At 43.5% G+C, this 15592-nt stretch overlaps 1 protein-coding gene across 1 annotated transcript in view; it reads left to right on the forward strand.

Moving 5' to 3' along the window:
* PPM1H (protein phosphatase, Mg2+/Mn2+ dependent 1H) overlaps positions 1-15592 on the forward strand; it is a 228018-nt gene that overhangs the window by 118027 nt on the left and 94399 nt on the right. Inside the window, exon 4 of the mRNA XM_075013741.1 lies at positions 6054-6166. Within this exon, the coding sequence (XP_074869842.1) occupies positions 6054-6166 (113 nt within the window). The remainder of the gene's footprint in view (positions 1-6053; positions 6167-15592) is intronic.

Here is a 15592-nt window from a genome sequence, read left to right on the forward strand (position 1 = left end):
GAATCCCTCTACAGCACTTCAGAGACACTGACCAGTTGACAGTGTTGTACTCTGCCATTGCAATATGTGTTGTGACACAGATTTGCAAGTAGTATACAGAGACTTTTAACTACTAGACATGTTATTTAAATTAATGGGAGCTATGCAGCAAAATATTCAAATACCACAGGGGAAATTTACTTCCAATATGAGTGTAAATAAAAATGCTAAGAGTGGCTTAGTTTTCCTTGTATATATTATGACACTTTAGGAAAGCCCCTTCATAACATACAAGCATCTAACAATGTGGGCACAATTTGAGGTCCCATTTCTTTTAATAAAGCATGGTGACTTTAGCATGTCACAGCAGTAAAACTGAAGAGCTCTGAACAGAATTGTCCTGGCATTTACATGGATCACTGTTAAGACTGAGGGAAAAAGATGGTCTTACTTTTTAAAAAAAAAAAAAAAAATCTCTGCAGAGTTAGTAGTGGTGTTAAAGTGCAGGTCATAAATACATGATGTGGGGATGGAATGTATCCTGGGATGCAGTGATTCCAGAAAAGATTTTGAGCTTTTGGAGGATCCTGGTAGATAATCAGCTGACATGAGCTCCCTTCAGGATTCTGTTACCAAAATGGCTAATGCAATTTTTATGTGTAAATAGCAATATCAAGTAGGAATACGGAGGGTAATATAAACTTCTGTATTTGGCACTAGTGCTGCCATTGCTGGAAGACTCTGTCCAGTTCTGGCATCCACTGCTCAGGACGGAGGTTGCTGATGAACGGGAGATGGTTCAGAGAAGAACCACAAGACAGATGAAAGGATTAGAAAACAAGTCTTATAGTGATAGACTCAAGATGCTCATTCTGTTTAGTTTAACAAAGAGGAGGTTATCGGGTGACTCCATCGCTGTCTATAAGTATCTACAGTAAATTTTCATATCCGGCAGCCCTGGAACCGAGAGGTTGTCAGATATTCTGGCTAATAACGAAGTATACCTAGCAATGCATAACACCAAAGAAAAACAAGGTTAGATATTAAGAAACAAAAATGTAAGCAGAATACGTTATTTACCAGCAACAGTAGTACTATACTCTGTAAGCATATACTGTATATGCTTATTTATTTGTATTTACTTTCACTGTACTTACAGAAAACATAACTAAATGTTACTTATGGTTAAAATGCCAGTTATTTGAGAGTCCTGGATGATAGAATGCCAGATATGAAAGAGTTTAGTGTACAAAGTGAACAAATATTGGATAACAGGCTCTTCCGTCTGTCAGAGAAAGGTACAACACACTCCAATGGCTGGAAGCTGAAACTAGACAAATTCAGATGGGGAAATAGCATGTGTTTAATTATTAAATGTTGGAACATTTTAGGAAGCATTGTGGATATTGTTCTAAAAGATATTCAAACAGGAATCAGTTCAAGGATGTTCTGTGGCCTGTTTTATTCAGGAGATCAGTCTAGAAGGTGAGAGTGGTCTCTTCTGGTCTTGGAATCTATGAAACTGTTAAGGGCCAGGTTCTCGGCCCTGGTCAGCACAAGGCAGCTGATGTTGACCCAACTGCTAGAGTGTCTGTATCAAAATCTCATTCTAATGTAGCTTGCATGCTGCACTAACTTAACTCCACCTCCATGAAGGACATAGTGATTAAGTTGGTGTGATTTGGTCGTTCCAGTGTCAGTGTAGACAGTGCATTGCGTACATCTACTTCAGTGACTTCTGGGAGGTGTCCCCCAGTACCCCACCATGACCATTCCGATTGCCGTTTTGAACTCTGCTGCCTAGCACCCAGGTACACAGATACTTTCCTCCCCTTTAAAGCCCCATACATTTTTGAAATTTAATTTCCTGGTAGCTTGCTGTAGAGAGGTCTCCTAGCAACTCGTTGCTGGCTGTCAGGGATACATGCTGCAGACACACTTATTCCTGGAGTCCATAGGAGGTGGTGGATCTGGTTGGAGAAGAAGCATGCAGATACAACTCCAATCCAGCTGTAGGAACATCCTTATTTAGGAGCAGGTCACTTGAGGCATGCGGGAAAAGAACTATAATACGGACCCTCAGCCGTGTTGCGTGAAGGCCAAGGAGCTGGAACAGGGGTACCAGAAGGCAGAAGAGGCAACAGTCATTCTGGTGCAGACCCTTAGGTGTGCCACTTTTACAATAATCTATGTGCCATCCTTGGTGGAGACTCGCCACCACCCCCCAACGAGTACGCTGGATGCTTCAGGGAGCCCAAGTAAATGACCCCAGCTGTGAGCCATGAAGAGAAGTATGGGGGTGACAGATGACCTGGGAATCAGGGGCACAGCAAACCAGAATCTGTTTTTGAGTCCTCACAGTCTGGCTAGTTCTTATAGTCAAGCACAGGTGAGCCTGACACAAGGGAAAGAACTTCTAGTTAGCACACAGTTTGCTTTGTATTGCAGGGATGCATCTGTTGATTTACTCTCACTTTTATTTTTGCTGAGAGAGAGCGATAGCACTAATAAAGTAAGAAGCAGATCACAGCTCAGCTTCCCCTCTACAGTTAAGCAGAGGGGCTTCTGCAAAATTGTTTGTGTGCACTGGTACGTCTCATGAACCCTTCATAGAGATCTCAGTGAAACCTTTTGTAAGAGCAGTCAGCAATGCTCTGCCCAAAGTTGCTGCAGAGGACTGCAGCATATCTCCTGCCATGGTAGGACTTCCCACCCCATTCAGTAATTATTTCAGCAGGCACCATTGCAACATATGGCTTCGATCTGTGGCTGGTGACTGTACGAGCTGTTTCCTTTCAGCCTCTGTTTCCCGCAGCTGTGGGAATTCAGCTACAATCCCTACCACCTTTGGAAGACAACGCCACTATTCATTTTAGTTGTCCTGCACGGGAATACTCATGAACTATTCCCTTCCCCCATCTCTCTCCCTCCTGGGCTGTACTCCCCATCTTTGTGAGTGCCGTCCTTTATGAATCCCAAACAGTAACGAGCATGTGCGTGGACCAAGGGGAGTGAGTTCAGTATGGCGGGTTTAATCTGTTGGCTATATTCACCATAGTATACCTGTGCAGGGTATCTTTTGCAACTGGAAATGTGGTCTTGAGAGTGTCTGCTGAGTGGCACAGCCAGGAGGGGCGGTGGAAGAGAGGATGCAACACAACATGTTCACAATATCCTCCAAGCCTCTGCTGCTTTAAATATCCCCGTAGACAGCAAAGAGAGGAAAGCAGAGAGGAATGTGCAGCAGCAGATGCCAGTGCTTTTCAAACAGCAAATGGACGCCCTGTGAATTCTTGCGTACCTTTTGGGTTCAACAATTCCATGCTTGCCTCCCTCTGCAGCCCATAGAGAGCTGCACTCCATATGGAGTCCAGAGCCACTGCACAGTCCTTGTCACTCCATCCTGAAGGAGACTGTTGGCAAGCACAGAAGCAAATGCACTGACTTCTCAGACAAGGTTCATGTATGTGTTTGTGAAATGGAAATGACTGTTCTTCAGCAGTTCTTTTCCTTGTACTTACAAAATGTCATTCCCTCATAATGTGTCTGTTTGCATGGTTTTGGAATAAAAGTCTATTTATGGAAATTGAATTCACTTTTATTAGCTCACAACATATGCGGGTTAGGGCTGACATCATTCACAGTTGATAGGTATGTGCATAATGTGTTATTACTACACACACAGCACTCATTACAAGGTTAATACTGGGGTGCAAAAAAGCAGTGAAAAGCGGAGCACACGAAAGCAATGCACATTATTGTGGCTCACTGTTAAAATGGTATTTGTATTTCAAAGCTTCCATAAGCTGTATAGCTCTATGCTGAGCATTAGCTCTTGTATCTGGCCTTTCAAAATCAGAAGACAGCTGCTCCGCTAAAGCAGTTATTTGTGCCCTTTGCTCCTCAAATATGAGGGACACAGCAGCCAACTAAAACTATGGGATATTTTTTCCACTGAAGTCTAATCCTAATAACCAAACAACACTAGCAGCCTTTCAGATAGCCAAAGGCACTTTCAGTTGTCATTCTGCACCTGCTGAGCCTGTAGTTGAAGCACTCCCTTGCTGTTATGAGGCTGATGCATGGCTTCGTGTGCCACATAAGTATGACACAGGTCTCCCAGGATCACTACTGGAATGTCAGCTCCCCAGTTATAGTCTGGAAAGAGGATCCTTGTTTGCAGCTTTCCAGACAGTCTCCGTTCTTAAAAATGAACGCATCATGCACCTTCCTGGACCAGCCCATGTTCATTTCAGTAAAATGTTCCCAGTAGTCCACCAGCACTTCCAGTACTACAGAAAAGTAGGCTTTTCTGTTGATGTATTCTGTGGTGAGGTGGTCTGCTGTCAAAATAGGGAGGCATATGCCATCTGTCACCCCACCGCTGTTCAGGAACCCCATTGCTTGAAAGCCCTCTGCTATGTCCTGCAAATTGCCCAGAGAGTCAGTCCTTCATAAGAAGACTTGATTAATGACCCTGGACTTTTGCATCACAGAAACGCCCAAAGTGGATTTTTTTCCCCAACTGTACGTTGATTCTTGACTGGCAGCAAACTTCCACACGGTGACCGCCACCTCACTTTACCACCATCAGCATGGCTCTCATTATGGTGTCATTGAACCAGAGGGCAGGCAAAAGCCAGGCACACAGATCTGAGAACGTGGCCTTACAACAATTCTGTAACCACTTCGTCAATCCAAACCTACACGTCAGTGTGGGCCCACCAGACAGTGCCTGTTTCTTGGGCCCAAAAAAGGCACTCAATCCTGTGCAGCTACCCTGTGAACATAGCCATCAGCCCTGAATTATTGCTTTCCCTGTCCCACAGCCTCCAAGGAACCACGTCCATCCCCCAGCTTCTCTGGCAACACTGCAAATACTGCAGGATCAGACACCCCTTGGGTGTAGTGCTCATCACAGAAGTACAGAGGTGTGCGGGTTCCATGCTTCTCTGAGATGGCAGGCACATGAGTTTAGGGGGCTTTAAGAACAGAGGCCTGAAACATTATGGAATGGAGACAACTGCGTTAAGGAGTGTAGAAGCCCTATTCCAGGTACCCTTGTGCAGTTTGTTTGCCCTCAAGAGGCGTTGCAAACCATTCCCCAAACACCCTGCAGCTGCTGGTAGCAGGTTGCACAGTGGAATAGCTAGGAATGTGGGAACCGTATTAAGCACTTGTATCAATACAGTTAGTGAGGGCGTGCGCTACTGCCACAAGGAAACGTAGCATCAACATGCACAAGTGATGTGATTACTGTGATGTCTGTACATCAACATTACTTATGTCCAACGTAATCTTAGTGTAGACGTTGAAAAAGGTAGGCTTGTAGCAATCCCTCTTTGCATCATAGCACACACTTTGGAAGTCATCTTATTAAAATTAAATAAAACACAATGCCGGCATCCTTACTGGCCCAAGGCTCAGGCACAACAAACTGAAAGTCTGTACAGAACCAGGTCTGGATTCCAGAGTTAAAAAGGATCATTATAAAAGGTCAGGGAATAAACTAGTTTTAATGCACATGAAAATCCACTGTAATATGTGGGTTCAGACTATGCTGATGGTTAATTCCTGCTTCCTTTGACATGCTCTCTAGCTTGACATAAAAGCAAAAACCCATAGAGGGAAATATCATCTTAAAACTTGTTTGTGACAAAGATGGTATAAAATGTATCTCTGTATTTCTCTGTTAGGAAGAAAACCCCAACGAAATCAAATCTCAGCTTTTGATTTAGTGGCAGTAATGGAAATTGTGAATGTAATGGAAACCAGAGTGTAATTCAGATACTAGTCAGAGGATGGCCTCTTTGGGCAGCACTGCACATCATTCTGCTGCGCCTTGCCCGATACTAATCAGGTTATTTTACTCATGGAACAAGTGGGATTGGGCCCTGAGTGCATTGCTCTTAGACATTTCCATTTGTTTCCCTGAATATACAGCTGTGGTAGCAACAAGTAGATTCAACAGGGTTTTGATTCAGGAATATGAATATGTAAGGTTTTAATGAAATCTTCTCTTCCTAATTGCCAATTGCAGAGCTATTTCATAAGCTCTCTTCTGTCTTCCTTAGGACTTACAAATTGAGCGAGAGAGGACTGTTTACAGTATATCTGGTGGCTGCACAGCCCTTGTTGTTGTGTATATGCTGGGCAAGCTCTACGTGGCAAATGCTGGTGACAGTAGGTAAGCAAAATGGATCTTGGGGTGAGGGATTACCAAAAAACAATGATTTCCCTTGCAACAGACAGCTAGCAAAGTAACACAATGGGGCCTGGACCCGTGATTGTTGTTTCTGTCCAATTCAGATTATGGTAGGAATAATATGTCTTACTGTTCACATTGAGCAGTTGCAGTAAGCATTTAATAAAACCAAAAACTAGCTTACAGGCACTCTTCAGATAAGTGATATTTAGAGAAGTTGCATTTTTGCTGTTCCTTATTAGCAGTCTCTGATTCAATGATTCTTGTGTAATGTGAAATAAAAAATAATTCACCATGTGTTCTACTGCAAGTTTTTTTTATTAACTCGCTGTTTGAAACAGTTCAGTGTTTCTGTTGTGAAAACTGAAAGAACTGTTTGAGCTGGAAGTTGCTGGTTTTCCCCAGCCTACTTTGGGAGAAGCTCGTAGCTAACCCTTGGTGGAGTCGGAGCCAGTCAGTTATGGTAGATTTGATTAGTGCTTTTGTGACTGGGCATACGACCACGATAGGATTTAAAAAAAAAACAAAAACTTGATTCAGATATTCACTTACCCCTCAGATTGAATCTTGATGGACTCCTCAGAAGTTCATCATTTAGCAAACCTCGTATTTAATTGCAATGAAGATGATGATAAAAAGTTTAGCCCTAGAAATGCCACAGAGAAGAAGCTGTTTTTTCCAGTCTTCTAGTGAAGTCACAACCATGAACAGGCTGGAAATCTCTCTCTTTCCTCCCCATACCACTTCCCCGGAGAGAGAGAGACAGGCCTGCCAACAGAGATGAGCAACAGGGGCAATTGCCACTGGACCTGGTGATTCAAAAGCACCTAAGTCTGCCAGCCACCATCACCGCTGCAGAGCACGCTTTGTAGCACGCTGCCACTGTGCTACTTCAGCGCACTCTGGAGCCCTGTGCCACGTGGTCTGGGGGGTTGGGGTTCTGAAGGCTGGCAGGGAGTGGGAGTGTGACTCAGTCAAGGCAACACTGAGGGCTTGCTGACCTCAACTCCACCTCTTCAGCCTGAGGTCCCATCCCTTCTGGCAGCAGGGAGTTCCCTCGCCCACCCCCCCTCCCCATGCACACACATCACCCAGGGGCCCGACAAGCCTATTGGCCTCCTTGGTGAGAGAGACCCTGTTCTTCTAAGACTCCCAGACTTTCTGCTGTTTCTGCAGCAGCCCAGTCATACTGGGAGAAAACAAGCAGAGAAAAGTAAGGAGAAGAAGGTTGTCTGTAGGGTGTGGAACAAAACTACTTAGGTCTGAAAAGGGGCATAGGCAACCTTAACATTAGGCAGAAAGCTGTAAGAAGGAAATTGTGTATGGAGATTTCTGCCTGTGCACATGCATACTTGTGTGTGTGTGTGCACTTTTCACAATTTCATTGTGTATATGCACGTGTTGACAAAGATAGTGATAGAGGAGCTAGAGTGCTGCTCAGAAGCCTTGGATTTGTAAGGAGGCAGCAGGCCCAGAAATCTTAGCTACCAAGAGTAATCATTTGTGTATGCTGTCCCAGTTCTCTGCATGCCAGTGCTGTTTCTTCTTGATGGTTGCAGATGCGTATTGAATTAGGAACGGGGTTTTGCATGCTTTTATTTTGAGGTGCTCATTAATTTCATGTTGACAAAAGACACTAAAATGTGAGGCTCAGCTCTCCCTTGGGACATAGCATCATGCCAAGGTGAAGGTGAACAAATAAATGATATGCACATACACACTACATCATATGGATGCTAAACAGTCCTCAGAACTATGAGGTGCATCATTCTTTATTCTTCTCTTGCCTTATTTTCAGGACAATTGCAGCTAGTTTCTGGTAACTCGATAGATGATGAGAAATTGTATCTGTCTCTTCCAGGGAGCTGGCTGGATTAGAGGAGATGTTACCGTGTTGTCTTTTACAATCTGCAGAAAAGTCCCAGCAAATTTAGCACCTCCCATTGTTGTTCATACAAAACCTGCTCAGATTTGGGAGCAACTGGGATCCTCAGTCTTAATATAACTAAAATCTGTGCACTAGATCCTTTTAGATCTTGCTTCCAGGATTAAACTCCTCTAGGCTAACTATAGACATGCTCGTTTTAATCACTCTAGCGAAGTTCACAAGATACTATCCCAAATTCAGCTCCCGTCACTTCAGCTGCTCACTGTAATTCTCCATACGCATGACTAGAGGAGAGTGATTAGAAAATAGCAGTCATTGAGTACATCATAAGTGATTTTATTGGAGAGGGCTTTGCTTTTTATTCTGCTCCACAGGTAGTTCTGGAACAGGTACCTTGATAAAGTAAAACCCTGTATAACTGCCCTTCTTGGAACTGAGTAGAAAATTTCTATCAGGGATGCTCTGGGGGCTAGTTACACAATGCTAAAAGGATCTTCTGAAGTAAGCCGAAGTCCTTGCATCAAGCAGGGAACTAATGAGATGCTGCAATCCAGAATCTTGGAAGTTAGTTTACTGATGATTCACTTGAGTGGAATTGCTGAGAACTCTATTGGATCTGAATGTCCTTTGAGTCCCTTCAGGGTGTGCTCACAGAAAAAGAGGAAGCATAGGAATAAAGAGGTAAATAATTGGGCTACTAGCATAAGCAGAGAAAGAGAGAACCTGCCTAAAGAGCTTAGTGTGTTCAGCCTAACACAAGAAAGGCTGAGGGGAGAGTTAATTGCTCTCTCTGTAAATGTATCAGCAGGATAAACACTAAGGAGGGAAAGGAGTTTGAGTCATTGCTGGCTCTAGACTACAAAGTGGCCATCAACAAGTTTAGGCATGAAATTAGATTATGGCTTCTAACCATTGGGAAGCAAATGTCAGAATAGCTTTCCCAAAGGACTATTGCGGGGGGAGAGGGGGAATGTAACTTGCCCTGAACAAAACAAAAGAGCAGTCAAGTAGCACTTTAAAGACTAACAAAATAATTTATTAGGTGAGCTTTCGTGGGACAGACCCACTTCTTCAGACCATAGCCGTACCAGAACAGACTCAATATTTAAGGCACAGAGAACCAAAAACAGTAATCAAAGTTGACAAATCAGAAAAAATTATTAAGGTGAGCAAATCAGAGAGCAGAGAGGCAGGGGTTGGGAGAGTCAAGAATTAGATTGAGCCAAGTATGCCAAAGAGCCCCTATAATGTCCCAGAAAATTTGCATCCCAGTTCAAACCACGTGTTAATGTGTCGAATTTGAATATGAAAGAGAGTTCAGCAGTTTCTCTTTCTAAAGCAGACTGAAAATTCTTCTTCAATAAGACACAAACTCTTAAGTCATTAACAGAATGGCCCACTCCATTAAAATGTAGACTAACTGGTTTGTGGATCAGGAATGCTTGATGTTGGTGTTGTGCCCATTAACTCGTTGTCTGAGAGCGTTTGAAGTCTGTCCAATATACAAAGCATCTAGGCATTGTTGGTATGTGATGGCATATATGATATTAGTTGAGGAACATGAGAATGTACCTGTGATTCTGTGAATAACCTGGTTAGGTCCAGTGACGGCATCGCCAGAATAGATACGTGGACAGAGCTGGCAGGGGGCTTTGTTGCAAGGAAAAGTCCCAGGACTGGTATTCCTGCGGTATGGACTGTGACTATTGATTAGAATCCTCATAAGGTTGGGAAGCTGTCTGTAGGAGAGAACAGGCATGTCACCTAGGGCCTTCGGGAGTGTGGCATCCTGATTAAGGATAGGTTGTAGGTCTTTAATAATTTGTTGCAGTGGTTTGAGTTGGGGGCTGTAGGTGATGCTTTGTATATTGGACAGACTTCAGACTCTCTCAGACAAAGAGTTAATGGGCACAAAACAGACATCAAGCATTCCTGATCCACAAACCAGTTAGTCTACATTTTAATGGAGTGGGCCATTCTGTTAATGACTTAAGAGTTTGTGTCTTATTGAAGAAGAATTTTCAGTCTGCTTTAGAAAGAGAAACTGCTGAACTCTTTTCGTATTCAAATTCGACACATTAACACTTGGTTTGAACCGGGATGCAAATTTTCTGGGACATTATAGGGGCTCTTTGGCATACTTGGCTCAATCTAATTCTTGACTCTCCCAACCCCCGCCCCTCTGCTCTCTGATTTGCTCACCTTAATAATTTTTTTCTGATTTGTCAACTTTGATTACTGTTTTTGGTTCTCTGTGCCTTAAATATTGAGTCAGTTCTGGTATGGTTATGGTCTGAAGAAGTGGGTCTGTCCCATGAAAGCTCACCTAATAAATTATTTTGATAGTCTTTAAAGTGCTACTTGACTGCTTTTTTGTTTTGATAGTATATAGACTAGCACAGCTCCCTCTCTGTTGCCCTGATAAGTTTATGGAGGTGATGGTATGAAGAGGTTGCAGATGGTCCATTTCTCCCTGCTGGTAGCAAGGGCTATGTCTAGACTGTGTTGCTGTTTTGGGATACAAATGTTTCCCAAAACTTGCATCTTTGATGCTACAGCCCAGGCTCGAAATAGCATTATTTCAAGTGCAATGTTCCATTTCCGCTACCCCTCATTGTGAGACAGGTAGCGGAAATCTCAAAATAGCACCTTATTTTGAACTTTGGTGCCATTTTGAACAGCGCCAAGTTTAAAATAAACGAACTCAATATAATTTGCACAGTTTGCGTTGCGCAAATTGGATAAATTTTTCCAGGTTACAGCCACAGTCTAGACATACCCAAATGTGTCCAAAGGCCAGAAATGGAACATTAGATGACAAAGGCTCTGAGTTACTACGGAGAATCCTTTCCTAGGTGTCTGCCTGAAAATTGTTTATATGTTTCAGGGTCTAAGAGTTTTGCCATATTTGAGGAGAGGAAAGTATTTTCTTTTAGGTCACATTGCAGACACTTTGGGGAGTTTTCACTCTCCTCTGCACCACCAGGGACAGGTCATTTGCTGGTTTAAACTAAAGTAAATTGTGGGTTCTCTGTGACTTGAAGTCTTTGCATCGAGATTTGAGGGCTTCAGCAAGAGGTGATAGGCCTGTTACAGGAGTAGTGGGTTTTCAGGCCACTGAACTTTGGCTGTGTCTACACTGGCACAATCTTCAAAATAGCCATGCTAATGGCCATTTCGAAGATTACTAATGAGGCACTGAACTGAATATTCAGTGCCTCATTAGCATTAGCACGCTGCCAGCCGTGGCACAGCTACACAGGAGGTCCTTTCTTCCTTTTTTTGGTTGAAGGGAATAAGGAGATTTTGAAATGTGGGGGGTCCTTTCGACAAGGACCCCCATGTAGCTGTGCCACACTATGGGCATTCAAAAGCAGCACTTTCGAAATACCGTGGCTGGAAGCGTGCTATTGCTAATGAGGCGCTGAATATACAATTCAGCACCTCATTAGTAATCTTCGAAATGGCTATTAGCGTGGCTATTTCGAAGATTGTGCCAGTGTAGACAAGGCCTTCATGTGCAGACGGTCAGACTAAATTATCTTGATGGTCTCCCTTCTGGCCTTAAAGTCTAAGAGTCCAATAGCAACTGTAGGTCAGATGGATCGGAATCAAGTTGCTGCCAATTATACATCAGTGCCTGCTACCTTCTTGGATCCCAGGCCAGCTCTCAGTCTTTGGACACTGAACAGGTATCTCCAGCAAATAAAGTTTTGCAAAGTTTTGCTGGAAACATTTTGTTGCTGCTCTAAAATCTCCAGATTGATTTGAGATCCTCAAGCACCTGATGCGGACTTCACAGCTCTGCCAGGTAGAAGTAAGAGTACCACCTCAGGTTCAAGTCAGGTGTCAATCGCCAAGATGGCAGCAGGTGAGAGTCTGTCTGCCTTTTGCTGAGACCTTTCAGGCCCATTCACATGGGGACAATTGGCTCATAAATGCCTAATACTGCTACTCCACTGTCTTACACCTTGCCAGGCGTTTTGGCCTGTAGAAAATACGCACACATTTCTACTAAATCAGAATAGTTCCTGTTTATACCCACTGTGTGACTCACTTTGAGTATCAGTGACTTCATTGAAGAAGGGAACAGTGAAATTGAAATTAAAAGGGTAAGCTCATCAAATGTAGTGGGAGTCTTTTCTTTCCTGGATGCTACATCCATGTTGTGGAATTCTCTCAAAAGGGAGAGAAATCCTCATTACTTGCAGAAGTAAATGCAAAACTAATTGATTTAACTTGGCTTTCCCTCAGTTTTTCTCATGCCTGCTTTGACTCGCATCCTAACCTCACCCCCATTTGCTTGCATATTAGCACATGCTGTAAAAATCTACAGATGAGTCACTGTTTCCTACAGGCTGGAATACAGGGAGCATGATCACGTGCTGCAGTGATAGCAACTGCTTAAGTACCAAGATTAATTTAGTTTGTACAGACTCTTGTCGTGAAATAAAGCTAGACTTGAAATTCAGTGCAATTTCAAAAGGGGGGTGGGTTACAAAGGTGGGTTTCGAAAGGCTTTCTGGTGTCATAGAAACAAGAACTGGGAAGGGAACTGTTACTATCACAGTGAGAATAAGGAAAGACCAAGTGTGAGACTTGAATATTAATGGGTTCTGCAATGCTTAGAGTTATGTCTGTGGTATTCAGTTTAACCACTAAAGCTTCTCAAATCTAATCATTTCATGCCATATATGCTGGCACTGTTGTAGAGCAGCTGTTCCTTTGTAGTTGATATGTAATTACACCATGAAAAGACTTTAATTACCATATTACTAAATTACCAGCAGGCAGTCTTCTGATACAGCCCCAGCTCACTTCTGTGTGTGTTACCAGGCTTGCCAAGATGAACATTTCCAGTTGGGTATTGAAGGGAGGCAAACTGCGCTAATTCTAGGTTTTGTGATGTACTCTTATTGAGCATGATGTTACGGCCATAGCTGGTAGTGCTTATGTCAATTATATAATTAAATTTTTGCTCACCAAGGAGTCGCAGTTCTTCAGTAATTATACAGTAACTGCACATGATGTCAGCAGCCTACTGAAAGTGAGGTGACATCTTCACTGTCTGATAAACTACTGAGAGAGCCCCTTCCGCTCTCTAATTGGCAGGCCTGGGTCAGTCTTAGATTCTGTCATAAATACGCCTTCTTGTACAGTGAAAAAGCTAAATCTGAACCCTGGGCAAAGATTTTAAATGTGCCTTTCTCTCTCATCTAAACATCAGCCTACGTAGCACTCTGTCCTCTCTCTGGGGAGGGGGGGAGGGAAATGAAAGTCTTCCAACACTTTCCTTTCAAAGGTATGGGTGCCAAGGTCAAGCCATCTATTTGGTTCCCTTCAAATGTTGTGTGAAATGAGTGCTGGCAGGAAGGAGATTCAGCAATGTTTGTGCAAGGTTACCTGGGTAGCAGAGTGCAGCCCTATTGTCTTGTATTCAATAGATGAAGTTTCCAGTGTATACTGTTCTCAGTCTATTACATCGTGCTTTGCATACCAGTGAGAGACACGTACAGTCTGACATCACCTGATCCGAGTTGCTGAATTTCTGCTTTGTAAAAGACAGTAAATCTTCATTTACTCACTTAAACATAGAATTATTCAGTTTTGTGTTGTTAAAGTAACTTCTAATTTTAAAAGAAGTATAACAAATCGTGTTTAAATTTCTTTTCTAGTTGCTTTGGATTTTTTTTTTTTTTTTTTTTTTACATGCAGTCAGTTGTTCAGGGATTCTTTCTCGGTGGTCATTTGGTAACGAGTAACACTTCTTTGTCACCCTCCTGTTGTGTAAGTCGGTTGATGGCTGACCAGCCCAATTCTGAAGCTGCAGGTCTTATTGCAAAAGTTTTTGCCACTCTTTTTTTCACTTCTGTGCCTCTCCTGTCTGTGGCAATATCTCTCAAATTGTGCTATCCCTTCACGGATTACTGTTCTCCAGTGGAGATGGTCCTGGTCAAGGCTTACCAAGTGCCAACAAGGATGTAGCACTTTTTCATGTGTGCCTTCAGCATGTCTATAAATTGTTTTGCCTGCCCCCAAGGCTCTTCCATCCTTCTTTCAATTCAGGAAAACACTCTCTTTTGGGAGGTGCTGATCAGACATCGGAACCACCAGTCCAGTGAAGTTGTAGGTTGATGATGATGATGATGATTTCAATTCTGGTCATGTTTGACTCTTCCAGGGCACTAGCATTCACGCATCCACCCTCCCAAGAGATATTTAGGATTCTCCTGAGGCAGCATTGATTATATTATTCAAGTGCCTTCAGATGACTCCTGTACACTGTCCAGATTTCATATGCATAGGGTAGTAGTAGGTAGTCCATCATGTCCAACAATGACATCTTGAGCTTGCACGGGCTCATCGGTTGTGGACTTGCATGTGGCTGAGGAGTCCAAGCTTTGAACGACATGGGCATTCACAGTGGGGGGGCAAGGGAGATGTCCTGGCTCTGTTGGTGCAGCTGCTGCTGTTGCTTTCTTCCTCTCACGAGCATCAATGAGGCGTACGCATTGCTGCTCTTCAAAGTTGTCATACGCATGTCGTACGAGAGCACGCCAGCCTGTTCAGTCTTTTGCATGCTGCTCTAGCTGATCTGGTTTTAAACCAGCATGAGCAATGTTGTCCTTCACACAGTCTTTATACCTCTTGCGAGGCCTACCTTGATTCTTTTTGCCCTGGCAGAGTTTACCGTAGAGGAGTTGCTTAGGGATTCTTGACTCCTCCATTCGTATGCTGTGCCCTGTCCAGCGAAGCTGGGCTTTCAGAATCATGGCTTTGATGCTCGTGGTTCCTGCTCTGTCCAGGACTTCCAGGTTTGTAACTCTGTCCTGCCATCGAATGTGCAGTATTGACCTCAGGCTGCGCATGTGGAAGCTGCTCCAGCAGTTTTATATGCTTTCTGTACAAGGTCCTGGTTTCACAGCCATACAGGAGACAGGTCAGGACTACAGCCTTGTACACTTTCAGTTTAGTAGACTGTTGGATATTGTGCTGATTCAACACTTGCGATCTCAGACGTCCTAGTGCCTGGCTGGTCTGGCAGATTCTGGCATTGATTTCTTTGTCAAGGGAGCCCTCATTGGCTATCGCACTGCCAAGGTACTTGAACTCCTCTACTGTTTTTAACTCTGTTGCTTCAATAAAGATTGAAGCTGGGAGAGCAGCAGATCCTGGAGCAGGTTGGAACAGTACCTGGGTCTTTCCTACGCTGATGATCAAATCAGAGGCAAGTGACATCAGCAGACTTGTTGACGATGAGCTGGAGATCAGATTCCTTGTGTGCCAAAAGTGCACAGTCATCAGCAAAAAGGGCTTCAAGAGTAAGCCTCTCAAGCGTCTTGGTACTGTGCAGAATGCAAGGAGCTTTGTCTAGGCACAGAAGTCCCAGTTCTCAAAGACACTCTATCTCAGGCGAGCAAAAGCAGAGTTTGCACAGCTCAAACAATGCTGGATTTCCTCATCAATATCGATTTTTAGTGGAAGGAGGAATTTCAAGGTATGGGAAACGCTCCATCTTT

This window comes from Carettochelys insculpta, chromosome 1, assembly GCF_033958435.1.
Source record: "Carettochelys insculpta isolate YL-2023 chromosome 1, ASM3395843v1, whole genome shotgun sequence".
Taxonomy (NCBI): domain Eukaryota; kingdom Metazoa; phylum Chordata; order Testudines; family Carettochelyidae; genus Carettochelys; species Carettochelys insculpta.